General features: G+C 45.7%; 1 protein-coding gene across 4 annotated transcripts in view; it reads right to left on the bottom strand.

Annotated features, from left to right (window-relative positions):
- Positions 1 to 2,460: 2,460 nt before the first annotated feature.
- Positions 2,461 to 24,579, bottom strand: part of SGSM1 (small G protein signaling modulator 1) — a 120,967-nt gene continuing 98,848 nt past the window's right edge. For 3 of the 4 annotated variants that reach the window (XM_031005503.3, XM_063704768.1, XM_031005502.3), the window contains 5 exons: positions 23,440 to 23,522; positions 16,527 to 16,636; positions 11,545 to 11,641; positions 9,327 to 9,494; positions 2,461 to 5,113 (listed from right to left, as the gene is read on the bottom strand). In XM_031005503.3, the coding sequence (XP_030861363.2) occupies positions 5,025 to 5,113; positions 9,327 to 9,494; positions 11,545 to 11,641; positions 16,527 to 16,636; positions 23,440 to 23,522 (547 nt within the window). In that variant the 3' untranslated portion in view covers positions 2,461 to 5,024. Of the gene's footprint in view, positions 5,114 to 9,326; positions 9,495 to 11,544; positions 11,642 to 16,526; positions 16,637 to 23,439; positions 23,523 to 24,579 lie in introns of those variants that run through there. The other variant, XM_055375346.2, reaches the window with a different exon arrangement.

The following is a 24,579-nucleotide window of genomic DNA, read 5'->3' as shown; positions in this document are numbered from 1 at the left end:
GAGAAAAGGAAATGGCAGATGATGGTTTAAAAAAAAAAATTAGAGCATCCAGAAAGGGCTTCACACTGCAGTCTTGCTCTGTGTAAGACCAGCATAATTCAGGTAGAAAATGTGAGCACAGACGCTATCCAAGTGCTCTTTGATATAAGGAGAGGAGGCAAAAGAAGGGGAGAGAGAAGGGGGAGGAGGAAAGGAATATGATGAAGGGGAAGGAAAAGAGAAAGAGGTGCAGGAAAGGGGGATGAAGAGAAGAGCAGGGGCCACGATGCCAACTACAGGTGCCCATGGAAACCAAGAGCACTACTTCAGCCCCACTGAGTCGTGAAAATGTGCCTCACGATCCAAGACCCATCTTTTCGCATCTATGCAAAGTTCAAGTGCATTTATTTATTTATTTATTGAGACGGAGTTTCGCTCTTGTCGCCCAGGCTGGAGTGCAGTGGCGCGATCTGAGCAGCTGGGATTATAGGCGCCCGCCACCACACCCAGCTAATTTTTTTGTATTTTTAGTAGAGACGGGGTTTCACCATGTTAGCCAGGATGGTCTTGAACTCCTGACCTCGGGTGATCCACCCACTTCGGCCTCCCAAAGTGCTGGGATTACAGGAGTGAACCACCGTGCCCAGCCCGAGTGCATGTATTTAGAAAAGCCTTTACAAAAGCAAAAATGTTCTCTTAGGATTTTTTTTTCCCTGTAAAATATACTGCCAATGATCAAAGGCCAATAGTGCATGTGACCAGGCATCTGTGCACACGCAACAGGTGCCCAGCACTCCCCAGGTCTGGCCGTGCCAGGCAGCTGCAAACAACAGTGGCGCCCTGCAGGAGTATAGCCCACGGACAGAGTTCAGGTTGAAGTCAAAGAAATGAGACTGGAGGCTTCAAGGGACAGTGGCAACATCAGGACCAGTATTTGCTCTGAGATGCTTCCCCCAGGAGGAAGTATATGTTCCAACTAAAAGAGCCCCCACCTGCCGGCTGCTGTGGGTTTCATTCTTGCCTCCGCTGGGAGTCTTCCAAGAAAGTGGTGATGTGGCACACCCAGGCAGCCAATGCCACCTGCAAACTTCTCCTCTACTTCGCTGGCTTAGTTGGAAATCTTTTTCTATTTAAAATCTGAAGTTTTGATGGTGCTCATTATATTAAATCAGGCTGTGCTTCCGTAGCTGAAAACTAGTTTTCCTCAGTCCATGTTTAGAGACCGATGGAGGTGGAGATCTGTGCAAGGTGCTCACTGCCTGATGACTATAGTTCTGAATGGCAGCCATGAGTGAGAACCAGCGATGTTGGGGGAAATGAACTCGTTGTCTTTGGGAGCATCAGAGGTGAGAAATGAGCTAGCTCAGCAGTCGGGATTCAGGGAAGTGTTAATTTAGAGCTATGCTCTCATGTCAAATGACTGACTGGGAACCCCTCTTGTGCACTGGACCTTTGGGAATGTGGCAGACTCTTTGCAAAAATGGCCTCAATTATCTCTCAGCCTGGGTCCATGCTCCTTTTCTTTTTTTGAGACAGGATTTTGCATTGTCACCCAGGCTGAGGCACAGTGGCATGACCATGTCTCACTGCAGCCTCTATCTCCTGGGCTCAAGCGATCCTCCCACTTCAGCCTCCTGAGTAGCGGGGACCACAGACACACGCTACCACATCCAGCTAATTTTAATTTTTTTTTTTTTTTTTTTTTTTTTTTTTTTTGGAGAGACGGAGTCTCATTATGTTGCCCAGGCTGATCTTGAACTCTTGGCCTCAAGTGATCCTCCTGCTTTGGCCTCCCAAAGTGCTGGGATTACAGGGGTAAGCCACTGTGCCTGGCTCATGCTCTTTTTCAGTGTCACTTTCCAAAGATTCTCATCAGGAAGTACAGTCTATCTCCCTACCCTATGAAGCTGGGCTGAGTCATGTGACTTACTCTGACCAACAGAATGTGGCAGAAATGACTTTATGCCAGAGAAGCTGAGACCAAGAGACAGTGTGTGTTTCTGCTTACCTTCTGGGATCTGCTATCATAGCCATGTAAACAAGCCTAAGCTAGCCTGCTGGAGGATGCAAGATACGGAACCCAGTTTCCCCCACTGCCCTAGTCAACAGCCAGACAACCATCAGAAGCAGAGTTGCCTATCTGGACATCAGCTGACCACAGACACATGAAGAAGTCTGAGAACAGAAGAACCTCCTAGCTGAACCTAGCCTGGGATGCTGACCCACAGAATTATGAGGTAAATACATGGCTGTTTTAAACCACTACTTTTTGGGTCATTTGTAATGCAGCATTACTTGTGGTAAGAGCCAGCTAATACAAGAGGTCAGAAGTGATTCACCTTTTCTGGGAAAAGGCCAGGCAGCTATTACAAAAATCTGACCCCATATAGGGTCACTGGGGTGTGAGTGGGAGGACACAGTCCTCAGAAGCAAGCATTTTTTTCTTTCAAATTAAAAAAAAAAAAAAGACAAAAAAACAGATTCACATATTTCTCTGTTTATATATATTTTCTCTATATATAGACACAACTCTTCAGCAAACATTTACAAGATATGTGGGCCACACTGAAAAAAAGAGTGCACTCCGCGGACAGAACGAGTCCCACGCATCCAATTCCAGGACACAGAAACACACACAACATACAGAGATCTGAATAGGCACCGTAAACCAAATAAATACGACTTATTCCAAATCACAACCACAGATGCTCTCTGGAACATCACAAGAGAAGGCAGAGAAGAGATTTTGTGCTGTACTTTGAGACTAGTCTGTTAAAAAAATAAATAGGAATCAGAAGGTCTAGGACCTGGGTCTCACTAAAATAACATCCTCTGTAAAGAACAGCTGAACGGCAAAATACAGTTTTCTCCGGAGGGGCCTTTTGCACATTTCTTCCTGTCTTGGGAAGCTGGGGGACGTAGGGGAGGGAGATGTAAGTCTAATGGCAGCCAGAACGTTGCCGTCTCCCGTTTCTGCTTTGGTGGGGGTAGGGTAGGAGCTGGGAGCCGGGAAGCTACTGTAGCCTCGAGTTTCCCACAGAGCTCTCTTCAGGAAGTAAGGGCTGGCTAGACCTCTATCCACCCTGCACCAGAGGTTGGAGGTTCAGGTGCAGTTGAAGTTGCTATACCAAGGGAAAGAGGCCTTTACAAGCACACAAGGCAAGGATGCATCCCCGTCCTGGTGTGTTCAGGGTGGGAGGACTAATACACCCCTCCGCAAATGCTTCAATACGCTGCTTTACCTATCCTCTCCCCTCTCCAAAATCCCAGCTGCTATTCTCTGACCACCCTAGAGGTGGCAGGTCTCCCGGGAAGAGCCTTTCTCTCTGCTGCTTGCTGGGTTTCCCCCATTCCGGGTGCATTCTCAGAACAGAAGAGCGGGCAAGACTGCTCTATTGAAAGGACAGGTAGGCAGAGTAAACTAATTCACTTCGGGTCTGTTTGTGGATTGGTGATACTCTGTGTGAAGACCTGGAGAGGATTGTTCCCAGACCTAGCACGGCCCTGGACCCAGTTCATCAGCAGATGTTTCCCAAGGAAAACACACATCACCCTCTACCCTGGCTGACCTCTGCCTTCCTTTTCCTCCTTTGTCCTGAGTGAGTAACTGCACTTAGAGAAAAGCTGTACCCCACCACCATTAAGTGGCTTTCACCAAACACACACCTTTCCAAGACCCAATACTTGGAAGGAGAGGCGGTTTTCCCTTGCAAGATGGCAGCAGGATACAGACTCTGCCCTGCCCTGGGGGACTCTGAGCAGGACCCCAAAGAGCTCTGACCGTCTCATGCCTACAGACACTTTTTGGGTCCACCGCCTATGTGGGGAGATACTTTTCTTGAAAAGAAGAAAACAAGTATCTTCTGGCATCAGAGGAGACAAAAGGGGAAAATACAACAGATGGAATCCCAGACTCCAAGAGAGATGTGCGAGGGACTCTTGTGTGCCTTTTCTTTTTTTTTTGAGATGGAGTCTTGCACTGTCGCCCAGGCTGGAGTGCAGTGGCGTGATCTCAACTCACTGCAACCTCCACCTCCCAGGTTCAAGTGATTCTCCTGCCTCAGCCTCCCAAGTAGCTGGGATTACAGGCGCCCGCCACCACACCCAGCTAATTTTTTGTATTTTTAGTAGAGATGGGGTTTCACTATGTTGGCCAGGCTGGTCTCAAAACTCCTGACCTTGTGATCCGCCCACCTTAGCCTCCCAAAGTGCTGGGATTACAGGCGTGAGCCACCATGCCCGGCCTCCTGTATGCCTTTTCTAAGTGAGGGGAGGCCTCAGGACCAGGGTGGCTTAGCATCAAAAGAATGGGGGAGGAAGTACATTTGTAGTCCCTTCTCCAAGCCAGTGGTTCTCAAATGGGGGCAATTTTGCCCTGCAGGGAACATTTCGCAATGTCTAGAGACATTTTTGGGGGCTGTCACAACCAGGGATATGGTTGGGGGATGGCACTACTGGCATCTGGTGAGGCCCGGGATGCTGCTCAGCATCCTACAATGCAGGGGACAGTCCCCTCAAAAAGAATCACCTGGCCCCAAATGTCAGTAATGTCGAGGTGGAGGGTCAATCTCTAAGTCAATCTTTAGCCATGTCCAGAACATCGCCAAAGGCCCCTTGCAGAGGAGCATAGAGGTAGCCGCACACACCTCTTCTGCACCAATTTCCAAAAAGAAGTTCCCTCCCCAGGTCTCATCTTACAAGACAGTTTGGAGGGATAGGGAAAGAAGAACAGGAGACCATTCCGGGCACCAGCAAACAAAGATGGCTCCTCTTCCACCAACAACCTCCACCTCCTGCAAGGGAGGAACGCCAGACTTGGGCAATCTTTGGTCAAACAGGAAAATGTAAGGCTGAATTGAAGGGGTACTCCCTCCACCCCATCTGCCCAGAAGTAAAAGTCAGGGTAGTTTCTTTGCACACTGAACTCCACGCTTGTGAACAGACACCAGGACCCCGCTCCCGGGGTGCCCATCCAGCTAGGAGGAAAAGTAAGCAGAGGAGCGGGGGCGTGCAGCTTGGCTGAGGCTGCCGGGATGAGGTGCCCCTCACTTGTTCTCAATCAGAGTCTGCACCTTGTACACAAGGTCCCGCGCCAGCTTCAGGACTTGCTTGGTGTTGTGTCGCTCAGCCATTTCTGAAAGAGCAGAAAGAAAAATCTCATGAGCCTCCTTCTGTGTCCAGTCTTAGGGTACAATTCCAGCCCCTGGAGGCTTCTCTGGGCGTGTCTCCATCACAGATTGACTCAGGAAGCAGAGGCCCTGGAGAAGGCCTCTACCTCTGGACCTCAGTTTCCTCATCTGTAAAATGGGGATTGGAACAGCAGCCACCTCACCAAGTTACTGTGGGGATTGAATGGGATAATGCTGGTTCACAGGATGTGCTATAAAAAGGAGAGGTCGGCCGGGCATGGTGGCTCATGGCTGTAATCCCAGCACCTTGGGAGGCCGAGGCAGGTGGATCACCTGAGGTCGGGAGTTTGAGACCAGCCTGACCAACATGGGGAAACCCTGTCTCTACTAAAAATACAAAATTAGCCGGGTGTGGTGGCGCATGCCTGTAATCCCAGCTACTCAGGAGGCTGAGGCAGAAGAATCGCTTGAACCCGGGAGGCAGAGCTTGTGGTAAGCCGAGATTGCACCACTGCACTCCAGCCTGGGCAACAAGAGCGAAACTCCATCTCAAAAAAAAAAAAAAAAAAAAAAAAATGAAAAGGTGAAGTCCTTCCACCCCTCTCCTATAAACAGAATGACTGAAAGCAGTGCTGGGCACACAGCAGATGCTGAAAGATATGAAAAGGAGGAAGCAACAAAGGGAGGAAAGATGGAGAAGGAAGAGGAGAAAGGAACAAAAAAAGCAAAGAAAAAAATAATTTTATCAAGAGCCACACAATGTGGTCAGACTTCTAAGCCAAATAATCCTAAACTTAGACATTTATCATAAATAAACCATTTAGTAGAAAGAAAAGAAAAAAAAAAAAAAAACACTAAAACTAAGACATGGTTCCCAAACTGGGTACCAAGGTACCCCAGCGTGTCATAGTGAACTTACAGGGGCACTGTGGAGTATTTGGGTATTTCGAGGGAAGCGTGGGAATACTCCATCTAAGTTGAGCACCATGTCAACTGTTAGCTGGAGTGAGTTCACAAATTTCACTACACTCCCATCAATAACTTTCTTTTTTTTTTTTTCTTTTGAGACAAGGTCTCACTCTGTTGCCCAGGGTGGAGTGTGGTGTGGTGTGATCTCGACTCACTATAACCTCCACCTCCCAAGCTCAAGTGATTCTCATGCCTCCTGTAATCCCAGCCTCCTGAGTAGCTGGGATTACAGGTGTGCACCACCACGCTGGGCTAATTTTTGTATTTTTAGTAGAGACAAATTTTGTCATGTTGGCCAGGATGGTCTGGAACTCCTGACCTCAAGTAATCCACCAGCCTTGGCCTCCCCAAGTGCTGAGATTATAGGCGTAAGCCACTGTACCCAGCGTCCCATCAATGACTTTGTCTTTGCAAAGCTAGGTTTTCAGCAGCTGCTGCAACAGAAAGTAAGTGCCATGGGCCAGGCCCAGTGGCTCACGCCTGTAATCCCAGAACTTTGGGAGGCCGAGGCGGGTGGATCATGAGGTCAGGAGATCGAGACCATCCTGGCTAACATGGTGAAACCCCGTCTCTACTAAAAATACAAAAAAATTAGCTGGGTGTGGTGGTGGGTGCCTGTAGTCCCAGCTACTTGGGAGGCTGAGGCAGGAGAATGGCATGAACCTGGGAGGCAGAGCTTGTAGTGAGTCGAGATCGCGCCACTGCACTCCAGCCTGGGTGACAGAGCAAGACTCCGTCTCAAAAAAAAAAAAAAAAAAAAGCCGGGCACGGTGGCTCATGCCTGTAATCCCAGATCTTTGGGAGGCCGAGGTGGGTGGATCACGAGGTCAAGAGATTGAGACCATCCTGGCTAACACGGTGAAACCCCATCTCTACTAAAAATACAAAAAATTAGCCAGGTGTGGTGGTGGGTGCCTGTAGTTGCAGCTATTCAGGAGGCTGAGGCAGGAGAATGGCGTGAATCCCGGAGGCGGAGCTTGCAGTGAGCTGGATTGGCTACTGCACTCCAACCTGGGTGACAGAGCGAGACTCTATCACAAAAAAAAAAAAAAAAAAGAAAGTACCATGTGAAAATCAATATGGAATAGAAAACAAAAGAGGTGGTGTCCAATCTGATTCCAAGGCTTGAGAAGGTATGCAAAGCCCAATGGGTGCACACACCCCATTAGCAATTGTGCTTATTCGGGAATGATGTAAAAATGTTATTTTCTTTAGATATATATGTATTATTGGCTAGGCACGGTGGTTCACACCTGTAATCCCAGTACTTTGGGAAGCTGAGGTGGGCAGATCACCTGAGGTTGGGAGTCTGAGACCAGCCTGACCAACATGGAGAAACCCTGTCTCTACTAAAAAAATGCAAAATTAGTATTTTGTGGTTGTGTGTGCCTGTAATCCCAGCTACTCAGGGGGCTGAGGCAGGAGAATCACTTGAACCCAGGAGGCGGAGGTTGTAGTGAGCCGAGATCATGCCATTGTACTCCAGCCTGGGCAACAAGAGCGAAACTCCATCTCAAAAAAAAAAAAAGATACATATGTATTATTTTTTCAATGGCTTCTAAATTGTTAGGATATAAATACTTATTAGGCGGTTTGGACTTAACTACTTACTAAATGAAACTTTTGGCCTGGGGTGCTGTTATAATTTTACAGAGACGCTAGGGGTGCATGAATTGAGAAAATTTGGGAATCTTTATGCTAACAGATGAATTGCCTTGGACTCTAAATCACACCTTCAAACTGAAAATAACCTACATGCTAATAAGAAATGGTTCAGTAAGTTATAGAATAGTCACTTGAGATATATTTTGTAGTTTTAAAAAATGACTGGCTGGGCGCAGTGGCTCACACCTATAATCCCAGCACTTTGGGAGGCCAAGGCAGACGGATTGCCTGAGGTCAGGAGTTCTAGACCAGCCTGGCCAACATGGCAAAACCCTGTCTCTACTAAAAATACAAAAATTAGCCGGGCGTGGTGGTGCATGTCTGTAATCCCAGCTACTCAGGAGGCTGAGGCGGGAGAATCACTTGAACCTGGGAGGCGGAGGTTGCAGTGAGCTGGGATCACGCCACTTCACTCCAGCACGGGTAACAGAGTGAGACTCCATCTCAAAAAAAAAAAAAAAAAAAGATTATATGAAAGACAATATTTGAAATATTAAGTGAAAAAAGGCATACACAAGTGGATTCTGATTATGTAAAAACATAAAAATAAACATGACTGTGGTTTCCTGGATTAGACCCTAGAACAGAAAAAGGATACTAGTGAAAAACCAGGTGAAATCCAAATAAAGGCTGTAGTTTAGTAGATGGTAATGTGCCAATAATAATTTGTTAGTTTTGGCAAATGTACCAGGGTTATGTAAATGCTAACAGTAGGCAAAGCGAGGCCAAGGTATCGTGCATTCTCTGTACATCTAAATCTAAAACGGTTCTCAATCTACAATTTTAGTGGACAACTAAAATGCAAAATTATTCCCCCAAAAAGTTTACTTAAATTAAGAACCCTAATAATGTTTCAAAAGTGAGGTCACAGTTGGCTTTTTTCTTTTGTTTTTTTTTTCCAGAATTTTCTTTCATTAAAAACATTTTTAAATAGTGATAACAGTGGCAATAGCTTTCGTTTATTGGGTCCCTCATATGAGCCAGGTACCACGTGCTGGGATTTAACCATGTTGTCTCCTGTAATCCTCTGGACCTCCCTGTGAGGGAGGGAGAGTTAGTACCATTTTATCCCTGAAGAATCCGAGGCCTAGAGACGTGAAGTCACTTGGACAAAGTCACACAGCTCCCAGGAGCCTGGATCAGAATTCGCATCTGTCTGATTTCAAAGGCTGTGTCTTTTTCGTGTTACTCAAATTGCTGCCCTGGGCCTGCTTTTCCTATGCATGTCAACCCTCCAAAGCAGACAGACACTGCTAGCCCATTTCACAGATGAGGAAGTGGATGTTTAGAGAGAAGGGAAGAGACTTGACCATGGGCACAGCTGGTCAGCGGTAGAACCAGACTTTGCCCATGAGCTGATTTCAACATCTGTGGTCCCCCCTGCCAGATCCCTGAGAAAAATGCACCCTCAGCATTACAAGATGTGAACTCGTCCTTTTGGAAATAGCCATAAGAAGTGTGCAGAGCCCTCTTTATCCCCTTTACCATGCATCCATCTCAGCCCATCTTCATTCCTCCTGAGATGCCCAAAAGGGGCCTCCAGAAGCCTGCACCCCTCTCATGAGGCCCCAGTCACGTGGGTACCATTAAAGAATTTGATGATGTCTGTGAAATCCATGTTGTTCTCCAAAATGATGTCACGGTAGACTTCCACCAGAGCCAGCGCAATGAACAGGACGTAGTGCGCAGAGGAGACGTGTTTGGCTGCCCAGATGGTCTCCCAGACCAAGAAGACGTCATCATAGATGAGTTCTGCCGAGACACCAACACACATGGGGAGAGAATTGGTGACAGGGCTTACAGTGTTGCCCTGCCTTGGGAAGCCCCCCAAGGTGGGAAAATCCCGGGCAAGTTTTGCCTTATGCCTGTGCCCTGGTGCAGTGGGTAGAACTCAGGTCAGAAGGCAGGAGACCCGGGCTCTGTCATTTGACCACCAGAAACCTCAGTTTTCCCCATCTGTAGGATGGGCTGTGTAAGCCAGGTGAGTTCTAAGTTCCTTCCAGCTCTGACATTCTGTAAGTGGCAGAACCAGGCACGTGCAGGTATGAATTACACAGATCTGTCCTTGCCCTGCCCTTTGACAAGCAACACCTGCTATCCCTGCACCTCCATCTCCATTAGCACCAATAGAGGCCTCTCTTCTTTCCCCCCACACACTGGCAGAGCTGGCTGTGGCCTCTGAGTCTAGTGAAGAGAAAGAATAGAGCAATGGTTCAAAGCAAGCCTTTGGCTGGGCGTGGTGGCTCACGACTGTAATCCCAGCACTTTGGGAGGCCAAGGCAGGTGGATCACGAGGTCAGGAGTTCAAGATCAGCCTGGCCAACATGGTGAAACCCCCATCTCGACTAAAAATACAAAAAAAATTAGTCAGGCATGGTCGCGGGTGCCTGTAATCCCAGCTACTTAAGAGGCTGAGGCAGAGAATTGCTTGAATCCAGGAAGTGAAGGTTGCAGTAAGCCGAGATTGCACCACTGCACTCCAGCCTGGGTGACAGAGCCAGACTTCGTCTCAAAAAAAAAAAAGGCCGGGTGTGGTGGCTCACACCTGTAATCCCAACATTTTGGGAGGCTGAGGTGGGTGGATCACCTGAGGTCAGGAGTTTGAGACCAGCCTGGCCAAATATGGTGAAACCTGCCTCTACTAAAAATACAAAATAATTAGCCAGGTATGGAGGCGGGTGCCTGTAATCCCAGCTCCCAGCTACTCGGAAGGCTGAGGCAGGAGAATCATTTGAACCTGGGAGGCAGAGGTTGCAGTGAGCCAAGATCGTGCCATTGCTCTCCAGCTTGGGCAAAAAGAGTAAGACTCCGCCTCCAAAAAAAAAAAAAGCAAGCCTTCCTATGTCCGATAAACTTGGTGTGAATCCTTCCTTCCTCCATCACTTGCTGGCAAGGGGAGCCTGGGGTAGTTACTTCTTCATGAGCCTGTCTCTTTCCTCATCTGTAAGTGGGCTGAAGCTGATAACAGAAAAAGACTAAAGAGATAATACATACAAATGACTCAGCACAGTGCGTGGTGCTAAAACACTCCACACATGTCAGATTTTTTTTTTTTTTTTTTGAGATGGAGTCTTGCTCTGTCACCCAGGCTAGAGTGCAATGGTGTTATCTCGGCTCACTGCAACCTCCGCCTCCCAGGATCAAGCGATTCTCCTGCCTCAGCCTCCTGAGTAGCTGAAACTATAGGCATATGCCACCATGCCCGGCTAATTTTTTGTATTTTTAGTAGAGACAGGTTTTCACCATGTTAGGTCTCAATCTCCTGACCTCATGATCTGACCGCCTTGACCTCCTAAAGTACTAGGATTACAGGCATGAGCCACTGCACCCGGCCCATGTCAGATATTATAATTATTAACATCACCCCAAATCTGAACAATAGCAACAAGGTACTGTGTTATACATCACTTTTATGTCATGTTGGAAACGTGCATGAAATAGTCCCTGCTTCATGGGCTTTAGAGTTCTTGGGCTCTGAAAAGCAGCACAGCAGAATGAAAGAGATGGGTTCAAGTCCTGGCTGTACTCATCCTAGCCCTGAAGTTAACTCTCCCTAGCTCTGAACTTAACCCTTCTCAGCCTTGGTTTCCTCATTGGTAAGATGAAGATCTTAACAGCACCTACTGCAGAGTGTCAGTGCAAGATAAGGCAGGTGAAACAGTAGTCTGGACTCCATAAACATGTGCTTCTCTCCTCTGCTGCCTCTGCTGCCAACCCCTCAACCTCACCTCCACGGGATCTTTTCCCCTGAAAGTTCTGCTACAAAGAGTCTGCACACAGGTCCCCAGTTTAAAGTCTGTACCTCGCTTGAAATCCAGCAGGAACCAGCGGTAGCAGAAGTAGAAATGAGTATAGTCCCCGTTCTGATGCATCAGCTCAAACAGCTCTGAGTCCAGGATCTGTCAAGGAAGGAAAGGCAGCATCAGCCTCCTGGGAAAAGGTTGGAGCAGAGGAGACAGCTGAATAAATGGTGGTACGTCCACACACCAGACACCATACAGTCCTTAACAGCCAGTTACAGTTTAAAAAATGGGAAAAGATCTGAATAGACATTTGTCCAAAGAAGATTCACAAATGGCCAAGAGGCATATGAAAGATGCTCAGCATCCTTAATCCTTAGGAAAATGCAATTCAAAACCACAACAAGATACCAATTCACACACACTAGGATAGTTAAAATTAAAAATGACAGACAATAACAAGTGTTGGCGAGGATGCAGAGAAACTAGAACCCCCATACACTGCTCCTGAGAATGTAAAATGGTGTGTGCTGTGGAAAACAGTGTGGTAGTTCCTCAAAAACTTAAATACATCATTTCCATATGATGCAGCAATTCCACTCTTAGGTATATACCCAAGAAGAATGAAAACATCTATTGGTCAGGTGTGGTGGCTCAGCACTTTGCAAGGCCAAGGCAAGAGGATCACTTGAAGCCAGGAGTTCGAGACCAGCCTGGGCAACATAGCAAGACCCTGTCTCTAAAAAAAAAAAAAAAAAAAAAAAAAAAAAAAATTTTATTAGCCTGGCATGGTGGCCTGGGCATGTAGTCCCAGCTACTCAGGAGGCTAAAGTGGGAGGATCACTTGAGCCCAGGAGTTCAAGGCTGCAATGAACTATGATTACACCACTGAACTCCAGCCTGGGTGACAGAGTGAGACCCTATCTAAAAAAACAAAATGAAAACAAAAACATATCCACATAAAAATCTGTACATGAATGAATGTGTGTAATGTGTTATTCATAATAGCCAACAACTGGGAAACAACTCAAATGTCCATCAAGACATGAATGGATAAATAAAAAGTGGCCTATCCATACAATCTAATTTAATATTATCTGGTAATAAAAACAAATTTTTTTTTTTTGAGACTGAGTCTCACTCTATTGCCCAGGCTGAAGTGCAGTGGTGCGATTTCAGCTCACTGCAACCTCTGCCTCCCAGGTTCAAGCGATTCTCGTGCCTCAACCTCCCAAGTAGCTGGGATTACAGGCGCCCGCCACCAGGCCTGGCTAATTTTTGTTATTTTTAATAGAGACGGACGGGGTTTCACCATGTTGGCCAGGCTGGTCTTGAACTCCTGGCTTCAGATGATCCACCCACCTTGGCCTCCCAAAGTGCTGGGATTACAGGAGTGAGCCACCGTGCCTGGCCTCGAACTAAGTTTTGATACATGCTACAATGCATCATACATACATGATAAACCTTGACATCACTATGCTAGGTAAAAGTCACAAAAGGCCACATATTGTATGATTCCATTTACATGAAATGTTTAGAAAAGGCAAATCCACAGAAACAGAAAGTAGCTCCTTGGTTTTCAGGAGCTGGGGAGATGGAGGGGATGGGGAGTGGCTGTTAGTGAAGAATTTCTTTCTGGGGTAATGAAAATGTTCTGAAATTGGTGTTGTTGCATAACTCTGTGAATAAACGAAAAGCCACTGAATTGTACACTTCAAAAGGGTACACTTTATGTATCTAAATTATATTTTAACAAAACTGTTATAAAAAAACAGATGGTGGACGAATACCTCCAGCTATTGGATATGCTATTCAGTGGGAAAAAAACATGTTTGAAAAATAATGTACAGAAAGAAAAGTATGTACAAAATGACTCTAATTATGGAAAACATGTACATAGAAAATGGGCAAAGCATATGAATAGGCACTTCACAATCCAAATGAACCAAAAAAAAAATAGAAGATATTCAATTTCACTGTCAATCAAGACAATGCAAACAAAATCACAATGAAAAAAACTGAATGAAGAAGACACACTATTTGATCGCACAGCAGGGTAGCTATGGTCAATAATAATTTCACTGTACATTTTAAAATTACTAAAAGTGTAATTGGATTGTCTGGAGCACAAAGGATAAATGCTTGAGGGATTGGAAACTCTATTTTCCACAATGTGCTTATTTCACATTGCATGCCTGTCTCAAAACAACTCCTGTACTCCACATATATATACACCTATTATGTACCCACAAAAATTAAAAATAAAAAAATTATAAATCACAATGGGATGCTCGATCATATCCAAGAGATTGGCAAAAATATATAAGTGTGACAATATCAAGTGAGGATGGTGTGTGTTGAAATCCTTACCATACTGCCCTGGAGCATTAAGAAACTAGTACAATCACTTTAAGAGTGATTCGGTTGTGCCTGATAAAACTGAGGATGTGCGTTCTCTCTGCTCCAGCAATTGCACTCTGAGTAGATGCCCAAGCAAAGTTGTTGCGTGCATGCAGCAGGGATGCACACAAGAATTTCAGTGCAGCGCTGTTTATTTATTTATTTATTTATTTTGAGATGGAGTCTCGCTCTGTCGCCCAGGCTGGAGTCCAGTGGCGCGATCTCGGCTCACTGCAAGCTCCGCCTCCCAGGTTCACACCATTCTCCTGTCTCAGCCTCCGGAGTAGCTAGGACTACAGGCGCCCACCACCACGCCCAGCTAATTTCTTCGTATTTTTAGTAGAGACGGGGTTTCACCGTGTTAGCCATGATGGTCTCAATCTCCTGACCTCGTGATCCACCCGCCTCAGCCTCCCAAAGTGCTGGGATTACAGGCATGAGACACCGCGCCCGGCCGCAGCACTGTTTATAAAGGCCAAAAACAAAACCCCAAATTCACCAAAGCAAAAGCAAAACCAAACCAAATAAAAACAACCTAAATGACCACCAACAGGAAAATGGATCCAAATCAAATGTGATAGAATGCGTTGTACTCCTAACACAAAAGACTGTATTCCGGGAAAGAGGAATCAACTGCCCCATTGTTGACGAGCCTCTCAAACTCTTTACTGACTATAAAGACGAGCTGCACAAGAGTTCATACCATTTAAAATATTTATGTAAAGTGGGGAGTAAAGAAACAGAGTTGTATGCTGTTTAGGAATATATGCATATATTGTAAAAGAATTTTAAAAAATGCATTATAATGGTGAACATAGGAATCTGCAAAGTGCTTACCACTGGGAGGACAGGAGTGACGGGGAAAAGCCATCAAGAAGGGGTACACGAATAATGAAAAATCTACGGTTAATTTTTTTTGGGGGGGACAGAGTCTCGCTCTGTCACCCAGGTTGGTGTGCAATGGGGCTATCTCGGCTCATTGCAATCTCCACCTACCGGGTTCAAGCGATTCTCCTACCTCAGCCTCCTGAGTAGCTATAGCTGGGATTATAGGCGTGTACCACCACACCTGGCTAATTTTTGTATCTTTTTTTTTTTTTTTTGAGACGGAGTCTTGCTCTGTCGCCCAGGCTGGAGTGCAGTGGCGCCATCTCAGCTCACTGCAACCTCTGCCTCCCGGGTTCACACCATTCTCCTGCCTCAGCCTCCAGAGTAGCTGGGACTTTAGGCACCCGCCACCACGCCTGGCTAATTTTTTTGTATTTTTTTAGTAGAGACAGGGTTTCACCGTGTTAGCCAGGATGGTCGCGATCTCCTGACCTCGTGATCCGCCCGCCTCAGCCTCCCAAAGTGCTGGAATTACAGGCTTGAGTCACTGCACCCGGCCAATTTTTTGTATTTTTAGTAGAGATGGTGTTTCACCGTGTTAGCCAGGATGGTCTCGATCTCCTGACCTCGTGATCCACCCACCTCAGCCTCCCAAAGTGTTGGGATTAAAGGCATGAGCCACCGCACCCAGCCAATTTTTGTATTTTTAATTAGAGATGGGGTTTCACCATGTTGGCCGGGCTGGTCTCAAACTCCTGACCTCAAGTGATCCGCCCACCTCTGCCTCCCAAAGTGCTGGGATTACTGGCGTGAACCACCACCCCAGGCCTATGGTTAATGTGTTATTTCTTGGGGAGGTGGGGGTGGAAACATGGGTGTTCGTTATATTACTCTTTTACCTTTCTTATGTCCAAAATACTTTGTAGTATTTTAAAGTTCCACTAAAGAAGAAATCAGAGCTAACTGTAGCCCCACTGCTAGTGTGTAGATAATAAAGCATCCCTAATATTTACTCAAGTTAACACATTTGCATTCCTTCTAATCAAAGGGTTGAGTGTCTTGATTCCTCTGGGGAGTACATATACTAATCGCTATGAATGCCAAAGAGCTAGCATTTATTACAATACTTCTCAAAATCAAGCTTGCACCAGAATTACCTGGAGAGCTTCATATGGCACAGACTCCTGGGCCCAACTCAGAGATTTTTATTCGGTGGAGGAAAGGTGCCCAGTAATTTGCACTTCTTTTTTTGTTTTGTTTTTTTTTGTTTTTGTTTGAGATGGAGTCTTGCTCTGTCGCCCAGGCTGGAGTGCAGTGGCTCGATCTCGGCTCACTGCAAGCTCTGCCTCCCAGGTTCACGCCATTCTCCTGCCTCAGCCTCCAGAGTAGCTGGGACTACAGGCGCCCACCACCATGCCCTGCTAATTTTTTTTGTATTTTTAGTAGAGATGGAGTTTCACCGTGTTAGTAATTTGCACTTCTAACAAGTTGCCAGGTGAGGCTGATGTTGCCAGCCCGTGGACTATGCTCTGAGAGGCACTGACATGCACTGTGCTAAGCACTATAAAATCATTAGTTAATTTCATTTCCATGATAATTCTAATAATTTATTGGGACTCATATAAATGAGAAAACCTATTTCCCAGATGAGAAAACTGAGGCCCACAGAGATAAGAGTATATGCTGAGTTTGTATGGCAGAAATACAAACCTGGATTCCAATCCAGGTGGGCTCTAAATAGCTCAGTCTGGAGCCACTAAGCTTTACTAACTGTTTCCCAAAAAAGTCCAAAGCAAGACTGGATGCTGGGTCATACCTGGATCAACGATCTCATGTTTGCAAAGTGCGTGTCCATAGCGCCTCCGTGGGGGAAGTTCTGGTTCATCCTCTTCATGAGCTCCGTGAAGCAGCTGAAGGCAAGGGCCTCTGAGAAAGCATCACAGAACAGTCAGATGCCCCGCTGCCCAAGTGATATGGTTCAGATGTTTGTCCTCTCCAAATCTCATGTTGAAATATGACCTCCAATGTTGGGGGTGGACCTTTTTTGTATTTTTAGTAGAGACGGGGTTTCACCGTGTTAGCCAGGATGGTCTCGATCTCCTGACCTCGTGATCTGCCTGCCTTGGCCTCCCAAAGTACTGGGATTACAGGCCTGAGCCACTGCACCTGGCCAAAAGGCTTTATTTTTCAGAAAAGTTTTGATTTACAGAAAAACTGAGAAGACAGTAAAGACTTCTCACACACCCCACACGTGGTTTCCTCTATTATTAATATCTGGACATTAGCATGGTACATTTGTTGAACCAATACGGACACATTATGAACTAAAGTCCATATTGTATTCAGATTTCGTTAGCGTGTACTGAATTGTCATTTTTCTGTTCCAAGCTCTCATCCAGAACAGCACATTACATCAATTGGTCATGTCCCCTTAAGCTCCTCTTGGCTGTCGCAGTTTCTCAGGCTTTTCTTGTTTTTGATGACCTTGATAGTTTTTTTTTTTTTTTTGCCTTTTTTTTTTAAGACAGAGTCTCGCTCTGTCGCCCAGGCTGGAGTACAGTGGCGCAATCTTGGCTCACTGCAAGCTCTGCCTCCCGGGTTCACGCCATTCTCCTGCCTCAGCCTCCCAAGTAGCTGGGACTACAGGCGCACGCCATCACGCCCGACTAATTTTTTTGTCTTTTTAGTAGAGACGGGGTTTCACCGTGTTAGCCAGAATGGTCTTGATCTGCTGACCTTGTGACCTGCCTGCCTCAGCCTCTCAAAGTGCTGGGATTACAGGTGTGAGCCACCGTGCCCAGAGACCTTGATAGTTTTGAGGTGTACTGGTCAGGTATTTTTGCAGGATGCTGCACTATTAGTAATGGAATTTATCTGATGCCTTTCTCATGGTAAGACTGGCCTATGGGTTATCGAGAAGAAAACCACAGAGGTAAAGGGCCAGTTTAATCACATCATAAGGGTATATACTATCACCATGATTTATGACTGCTGATGTTGGCCATGGTCACCTGGCTGAGGTCGTGTTTGTCAGGTTTCTCATCCCATCACTGCCTTCCATACTGCACTTTTTGGAAACAAGTCGCTATGTGCAGTCCGTGTCTAAAGTGTAGGTAGTTGGCCAGGCATGGTAGTTCATGCCTGTAATCCCAGCTACTCAGGAGGCTGAGGGAGGAGAATTGCTTGAACCTGGGAGGCGGAGATTGCAGTGAGCTGAGATGGCACCATTGCACTCCAGCCTGGGCAACAAGAGTGAAACTCTGTCTCAAAAAAAAAAAAAAAAAAAAAAAAAGTGGGGAATTATGCTCCCCATTTATTATGTATTTATTTATTTAATTAATTTTTGAGACAGGGTCTCATTCTGCCACCCAGGCTGGAGTGCAGTGGCACTATCAGGGCTCACTGCAGTCTCGACCTTGGCAGCCTCAAGTGATCCTCCTGCCTCAGCCTCCTGAGTAGCTGGGACCACAGGTGTCTGCCAACACACCTGGCTAATTTTTCTATTTTTTGTAGAGGTGACGTTTCACCATGTTGCCCAGGCTAGTCATAATCTGCCCACCTCGACCTCCCAAAGTGCTGAGGTTACAGGCTGAGCCACCACGCCTTGCCTATTTATTTTATTTTATTTATTTATTTTGAGACAGAGTCCTGCTGTGTCACCAAGGCTGGAGTGCAGTGGCACGATCTTGGCTCACTGCAACCTCTGTCTCCCGGGTTCAAGTGTTTCTCCTGCCGCAGCCTCCCGTGTAGCTGGAATTACAAGTCCCCACCACAATGCCTGGCTAACTTTTGTATTTTTAGTAGAAATGGGGTTTCAACATGTTGGCCAGGCTGGTTTCCAACTCCTGACCTCAAGTGATCCACCTGCCTCGGCCTTCCAAAGTGCTGGGATTACAGGTGTGAGCTACTGGGCCTTGACTTATTTATTACATTTTAGAGACAGAGTCTTGCTGTCCCCCAGACTTGGAATGCAGTGGCATGATCATAGCTCACTGCAACCTCCAACTCCTGGGCTCAAGCAATCCTCTTGTCTTAGCCTCCTGAGTAGCTGGGACTGCAGGTGTGCACCACCATGCCCAGCTAATTTTTAAATTTTTATAGAGATGGAGTCTCACTATGTTGCTCAGGCTGGTCTCGAACTCCTGATCTCAAGCAATCCTCCTGCCTCGGCCTCCCAAAGTGCTAGGATTATAGGTGTGAGCCATTGCACCCAGCCCCCATTTTTTTAACAGGTTTATTGAGATTCTCATATAAAATTCACCCTTTAAATGTACCATTTAGTGGTTTTAGTACATTCGCAATGTTGTGCAATCACCACTGTTAGTTCCAGAACATTTCTTCACCCCCCCAACCCCAAAATCCCTATATCAATGAAGCAGCAACTTCACATCTCTTTCTCCCCCAAGGCCCTGTCAACGACTAGTCTTTCTGTCTCTATGGATTTGTCTATTCTGGACATTTCATATAAATGGAATCACAACATTTGTGATCTTTTGTGTCTGGCTTCTTTCACTTAGCATTATGTTTTCAAGGTTCATCCACATTGTAGTTTGCATCAGAACATCATCCTTTTTTTGCCAAATAATATTCCATTGTATGGATATACCACATTTTGTTTATGCATTCATGATTTGATGGACATTTGGACTGTTTCCACTTTTTTGGGTATTATGAATAATGCTATTATGAACATATATGTACAGGTATTTGTATGCACATATATTTTCAATTCTCTTAGGCATATATCTATGGATGAAATTGCTGGGTCATATGATAACTCGATGTTTATTACTATGAGAAACTGCCAGACTGTTTTTTAAAGTGGCCAAACTGGCCGGGCATGGTCGCTCACGCCTGTAATCACTTTGGGAGGCCAAGGTGGGTGGATCACCTGAGGTCAGGAGTTCGAGACCAGCATGGCCAGCATGATGAAGTCCCGTCTCTACTAAAAATACAAAAATTAGCCAGATGTGGTGGTGGGCGCCTGTAATCCCAGCTACTTGGGAGGCTGAGGCAGGAGAACTGCTTGAACCCAGGAGGCGGAGGTTGCAGTGAGCTGAGATTGCGCCATTGCACTCCAGCCTGGGTGACAGGATGAGACTCCATCTGAAAATAATAATAATAATAATAAATTTAATAAAGTGGCCAAACCATTTTACAATTCCACCAGCAATGTCCAAAGCTTCCAATTTCTCCATATTCTTATCAACCCGTGATTTTCTATTGTTTTGATTCTAGCCATCCCAGTGTATATGAAGTGGTATCTCACTGTGGTTTTGATTTCCATTTTCCTAATAAGTAACGATGTAGAACAGCAGTCCTCAACTTTTTTGTTACCAGACACCAGTTTCCTGGAAGACAATTTTTCCATGGACAGGGAGTGGAGTCGGGGGGATGGTTTCTGGATGAAACTGTTCCACCTCAGATCATCAGGCATTAGATATTCAGAAGGAGTGCACAACCTAGATCCCTCACATGCACAATTCACAATAGGGTTCATGCTCCTATGAGAATTTAATGCCACCGCTGATATGACAGGAGGCGGGAGGTGGAGCTCAGGCTGTAATGCTCACTAGCCTACTGCTCACCTCCTGCTGTGCGGCAAGGTTCCTGTCTGTGACACAGGGCTTCGGGCCCTGTAGAGCATCCTTTAACATGCTTATTGGCCATTTGCATATTGTCCATTTGCATATCTTCAATTCTATTGAGAAATGTCTATTCAAATCCCTCACCCACTTTAATCATGTTGTCTTTTTTTTTTTTTTTTTTTTTTTTTGAGATGGAGTCTCGCTCTGTCACCCAGGCTGGAGTGCAGTGGCGCGATCTTGGCTCACTGCAAGCTCCGCCTCCTGGGTTCACGCCATTCTCCTGCCTCAGCCTCCCGAGTAGCTGGGACTACAGGCGCCCGCCACCATGCCCAGCTAATTTTTTGTATTTTTAGTAGAGACAGGGTTTCACCATGTTAGCCAGGATGGTCTCGATCTTCTGACCTCGTGATCTGCCCGCCTCGGCCTCTGAAAGTGCTGGGATTACAGGTGTGAGCCACCGCGCCTGGCCAGGTTGTCTTTTTATTGTTGAATTGTAAGAGTTGTTTATATATTTTGGTTACAAGTCCTTTATCACGCATATGACTTGCAAATATTTTCTTCTAGTCTTTGGGTTCTTTTCACTTTCTTGATGGTGTTCTTTGAAGTACAAAAGTTTTTAATTTTGATGAAGTCTAGTTTGCCTATTTTTTCTTTCTTTATGTTTTTGGTGTCATATCTAAAAAAAATTCCCTAGCCCAAGGTGACAAAGATTTACTCCTGTTTTAAATTTTACAGTTTTAGTTCTTACATTTAGGTCTATGATCCATTTTGAGTTAGTTTGTTGTATGTGGTGTGAGGTAAGGGTTCAACTTCAATCTTTTGCATATGTCTGTCCAGTAGTTCTTGCACCATATGTTGAGAAGACTGTTTTTCCTCACTGAGTTGAATTGTCTTAGTATCTCTGTCAAAATCAATTGACCATCAATGTAAGGGCTTACTTATGGACTCTCAATTCTATTCCATTGATCTACACGTTGATCCTTACAGAAATACCACTATTTTAAGTATCTTTGTAGTAGGTTTTGAAATCAGGTACTGTGAGTCCCGCAACATCTCCTTTTTTTTTTTTTTTTTTTGAGATGGAGTCTTGCTCTGTCACCCAGGCTGGAGTGCAGTGGCATGATCTCAGTTCATTGCAACCTCCGCCTCCCGGGTTCAAGCAATTCTCCTGCCCCAGCCTCCCGAGTAGCTGGGATTACAGGCACCCGCCACGATGCCGCGCTAATTTTTGTAGTTTTAGTAGAGACGGGGTTTCACCATGTTGGCCAGGCTGGTCTCGAACTCCTGGCCTCAGGTGATCCACCCACCTGAGGCTCCCAAAGTGATGGGATTACAGGTGTGATCCACCATGCCCGGCCTATTTATTTATTTTTTATTTTACTTTTTGAGATGGAGTCTCACTCTGTTGCCCAGGCTGGAGTGCAGTGGTGCAATCTCAGCTCACTGCAACCTCTGCCTCCCAGGTTCAAGCGATTCTCCTGCCTCAGCTTCCCAAGTAACTGGAATTAGAGGCATGCGCCACCATGCCTGGCTATTTTTGTTTATTTTTTTTATTTTTTATTTTTAGTAGAGACTGGGCTTCACCTTGTTGGCCAGGCTGGTCTCAAACTCCTGACCTCAAGTGATCCACCCGCCTCGGCCTCCCGAAGCGCTGGGATTACAGGCATGAGCCACTGCAGCCAGTACTGTATTCTTCTAGACGCTATTGCAAATAAAATTGTTTTCCTAATTTCATTTTGGGATTGTTCATTTCAAGTGTATGGAAATACAAGAGACTTTTGTTTATTGATCTTGTATCCTGCAACCTTGATACACTTATCAGTTCTAATTTTTTTATTCCTTAAGATCTTCTATACTCAAAATCACATCATCTGTGAACAAAGATAGTTTTACTTTCTTTCCAATCTGAATTACTTTTATTTCCTTTTCTTTCTTAATTGCCCTGGCTAGAGCGTTTGACGGCAAAAATAGACATACTTGTCCTGTTCCTGCTCTTAGGGAGGAAGTGTTCAGTTTTTCACCATTGAGTATGATGATACTTGTGAGGTTTCCATAAATGCCCTCTATCATGTTTAGTTTCCTTCTATTCCTAGTTTGTTGAATGTTTTTATTATGAAAGGGTGTTGGATTTTGTTGTGTTTTTCTGTGTCAATTGATATGATTGCGTGGGTTTTTCCCTTTATTTTAGTAATGTAGTGAATTAAATTGATTGATTTTTGCATGTCAAACCATCCTTGCATTCTGGAGATAAGCCCTACTTGGTCATGGTGTATAAGCTTTTTTATATCTTGGTGAATTAAGTTTATCGGTATTTTGTTGAGGATTTCTGCATTTGTATTCATGAAGGATATTGGTGTGTAGTTTTCTTGTTATGTCTTTGTCTGTTATTGGTATCTGGGTGCCAATGAGACACCCAGTCCTCATATGAGGTCTGGCTTTATTGAATGAGTTAAGAAGCATTCCTTCCTTTTCTACGTTTTTGAAGAGTTCATGAAGAATTGGCATTAATTCTTCTCTTTTCTTTTTTTTTTTTTTTTTTGAGACGGAGTCTCGCTCTGTCTCCCAGGCTGGAGTACAGTGGCGTGATCTCGGTTCACTGCAAGCTCCACCTCCCGGCTTCACGCCATTTTCCTGCCTCAGCCTCCCAAGTAGCTGGGACTACAGGTGCCTGCCACCATACCTGGATAATTTTTTTTTAATTTTTAGTAGAGACGGGGTTTCACCGTGTTCACCAGGATGGTCTCAATCTCCTGACCTTGTGATCCGCCTGCCTCAGCCTCCCAAAGTGCTGGGATTACAGGCGTGAGCCACTGTGCCCGGCCGGCATTAATTCTTCTTTAAGTGTTTCACAGAACTCACCAGTGAAGCCGTCTGGGTTTGTTTTTTGTTTTTGTTTGTTTGTTCTGATTCATATTCATACAATCAGTGGTTAGCAAAGGCCTGTCTGGGTGTTGAGTATGGGGCACCATGGAATATAAGGACTTTTTTATTTCACTAGGATCTTGATGTGTTCACCAGACAGGCCTTCAGAGCACCTGGCTGGAGCCACATTCTACAGAGTCACAAAGTGAGATTAAGCCTTCTGCCACGCAGTGGAAAGGAAATGCACCCTCAGCCCTGGGGCAGTAAAGACACACTCACCATCATCCAGAATGACCAGCAGTGGAGCCAGAAGATCACACATGCCCTGGACATAGCCGATCTCAATGTGCTGCCAGATGTAGCTAGAAGAGACACAAGGGGCCAATGATGGCAGCCGTGGCCTGCCTCTCCAACCCACTCCACCTTCTGTTCCTCCTGCTTCGGTCCCCAATCCCTCACCTGGACCCCTCCCTCAGCCTCCTGCCTGCATCCCCATCCCCGATCTCTCTCTTCAAACATCCTATGTGCAGCCACCAGGATGACCTCCCTAAAGGCCAACTCAGGAGGCCTCTTCAGGCGCAAAACTTGCACAAGCACTCTGCTGTCTGATGGGATGTTATCCAAACTCCTTTACTGGGGGTACAAAGAGTAATGGCCTCCTCTCAACTCATCTTCACAGCCTCAAACATCGCTTCCCACTGTCTTCCTCTCCAGCAACATTGACGTATTCACTTTGCACAAAAAAATCACAAATTTATGTTTCTGTATCTTTGCCCTATAGCTCCCTTTGTCAGGAATTGCAATCTGTCCCTTACTAATAACAGCTTATATTTATTAAGCGCTTACTGTATACTCAACCCACTATTTTTTCTTTTTCTTCTTTTTTTTTGAGACGGAGTCTCACTGTTGCTCAGGCTGGAGTGCAGTGGCGTGATCTCTGCTAACTGCAGGCTCCGCCCCCTGGGTTCACGCCATTCTCCTGCCTCAGCCTCCCGAGTAGCTGGGACTACAGGCGCCCGCCACCTCGCCCAGCTAATTTTTTGTATTTTTAGTAGAGACGGGGTTTCACCGTGTTAGCCAGGATGGTCTCGATCCTGGGAGGATTTGGGAGGATGGCCTCCCAAAGTGCTGGGATTACAGGCGTGAGCCACCACGCCTGGCCTCTCAAACCGCTATTTTCAAAACAGTCATGTGAAACATGGACTATCCCATTTCACAGGCATGAGCCATTGCACCCAGCCTGAATGTACACATTTTTTAAATGTACATTTAAAAAATGTACATGGATTATCCCATTTCACAGATGAGGGGACTGAAGCATAGACAGGTAAATGACATGTCCCAAATCATACACTTAATAATAAGTGGCAGAGGCAGTACTTGAACCTAGGAGGCCTTACTCAAGGATATATGATCTTA

Source organism: Gorilla gorilla, chromosome 23, assembly GCF_029281585.2.
Source record: "Gorilla gorilla gorilla isolate KB3781 chromosome 23, NHGRI_mGorGor1-v2.1_pri, whole genome shotgun sequence".
In the NCBI taxonomy this organism is placed as follows: Eukaryota; Metazoa; Chordata; class Mammalia; order Primates; family Hominidae; genus Gorilla; species Gorilla gorilla.
This window is presented reverse-complemented; position numbering and strand designations above follow the sequence as displayed.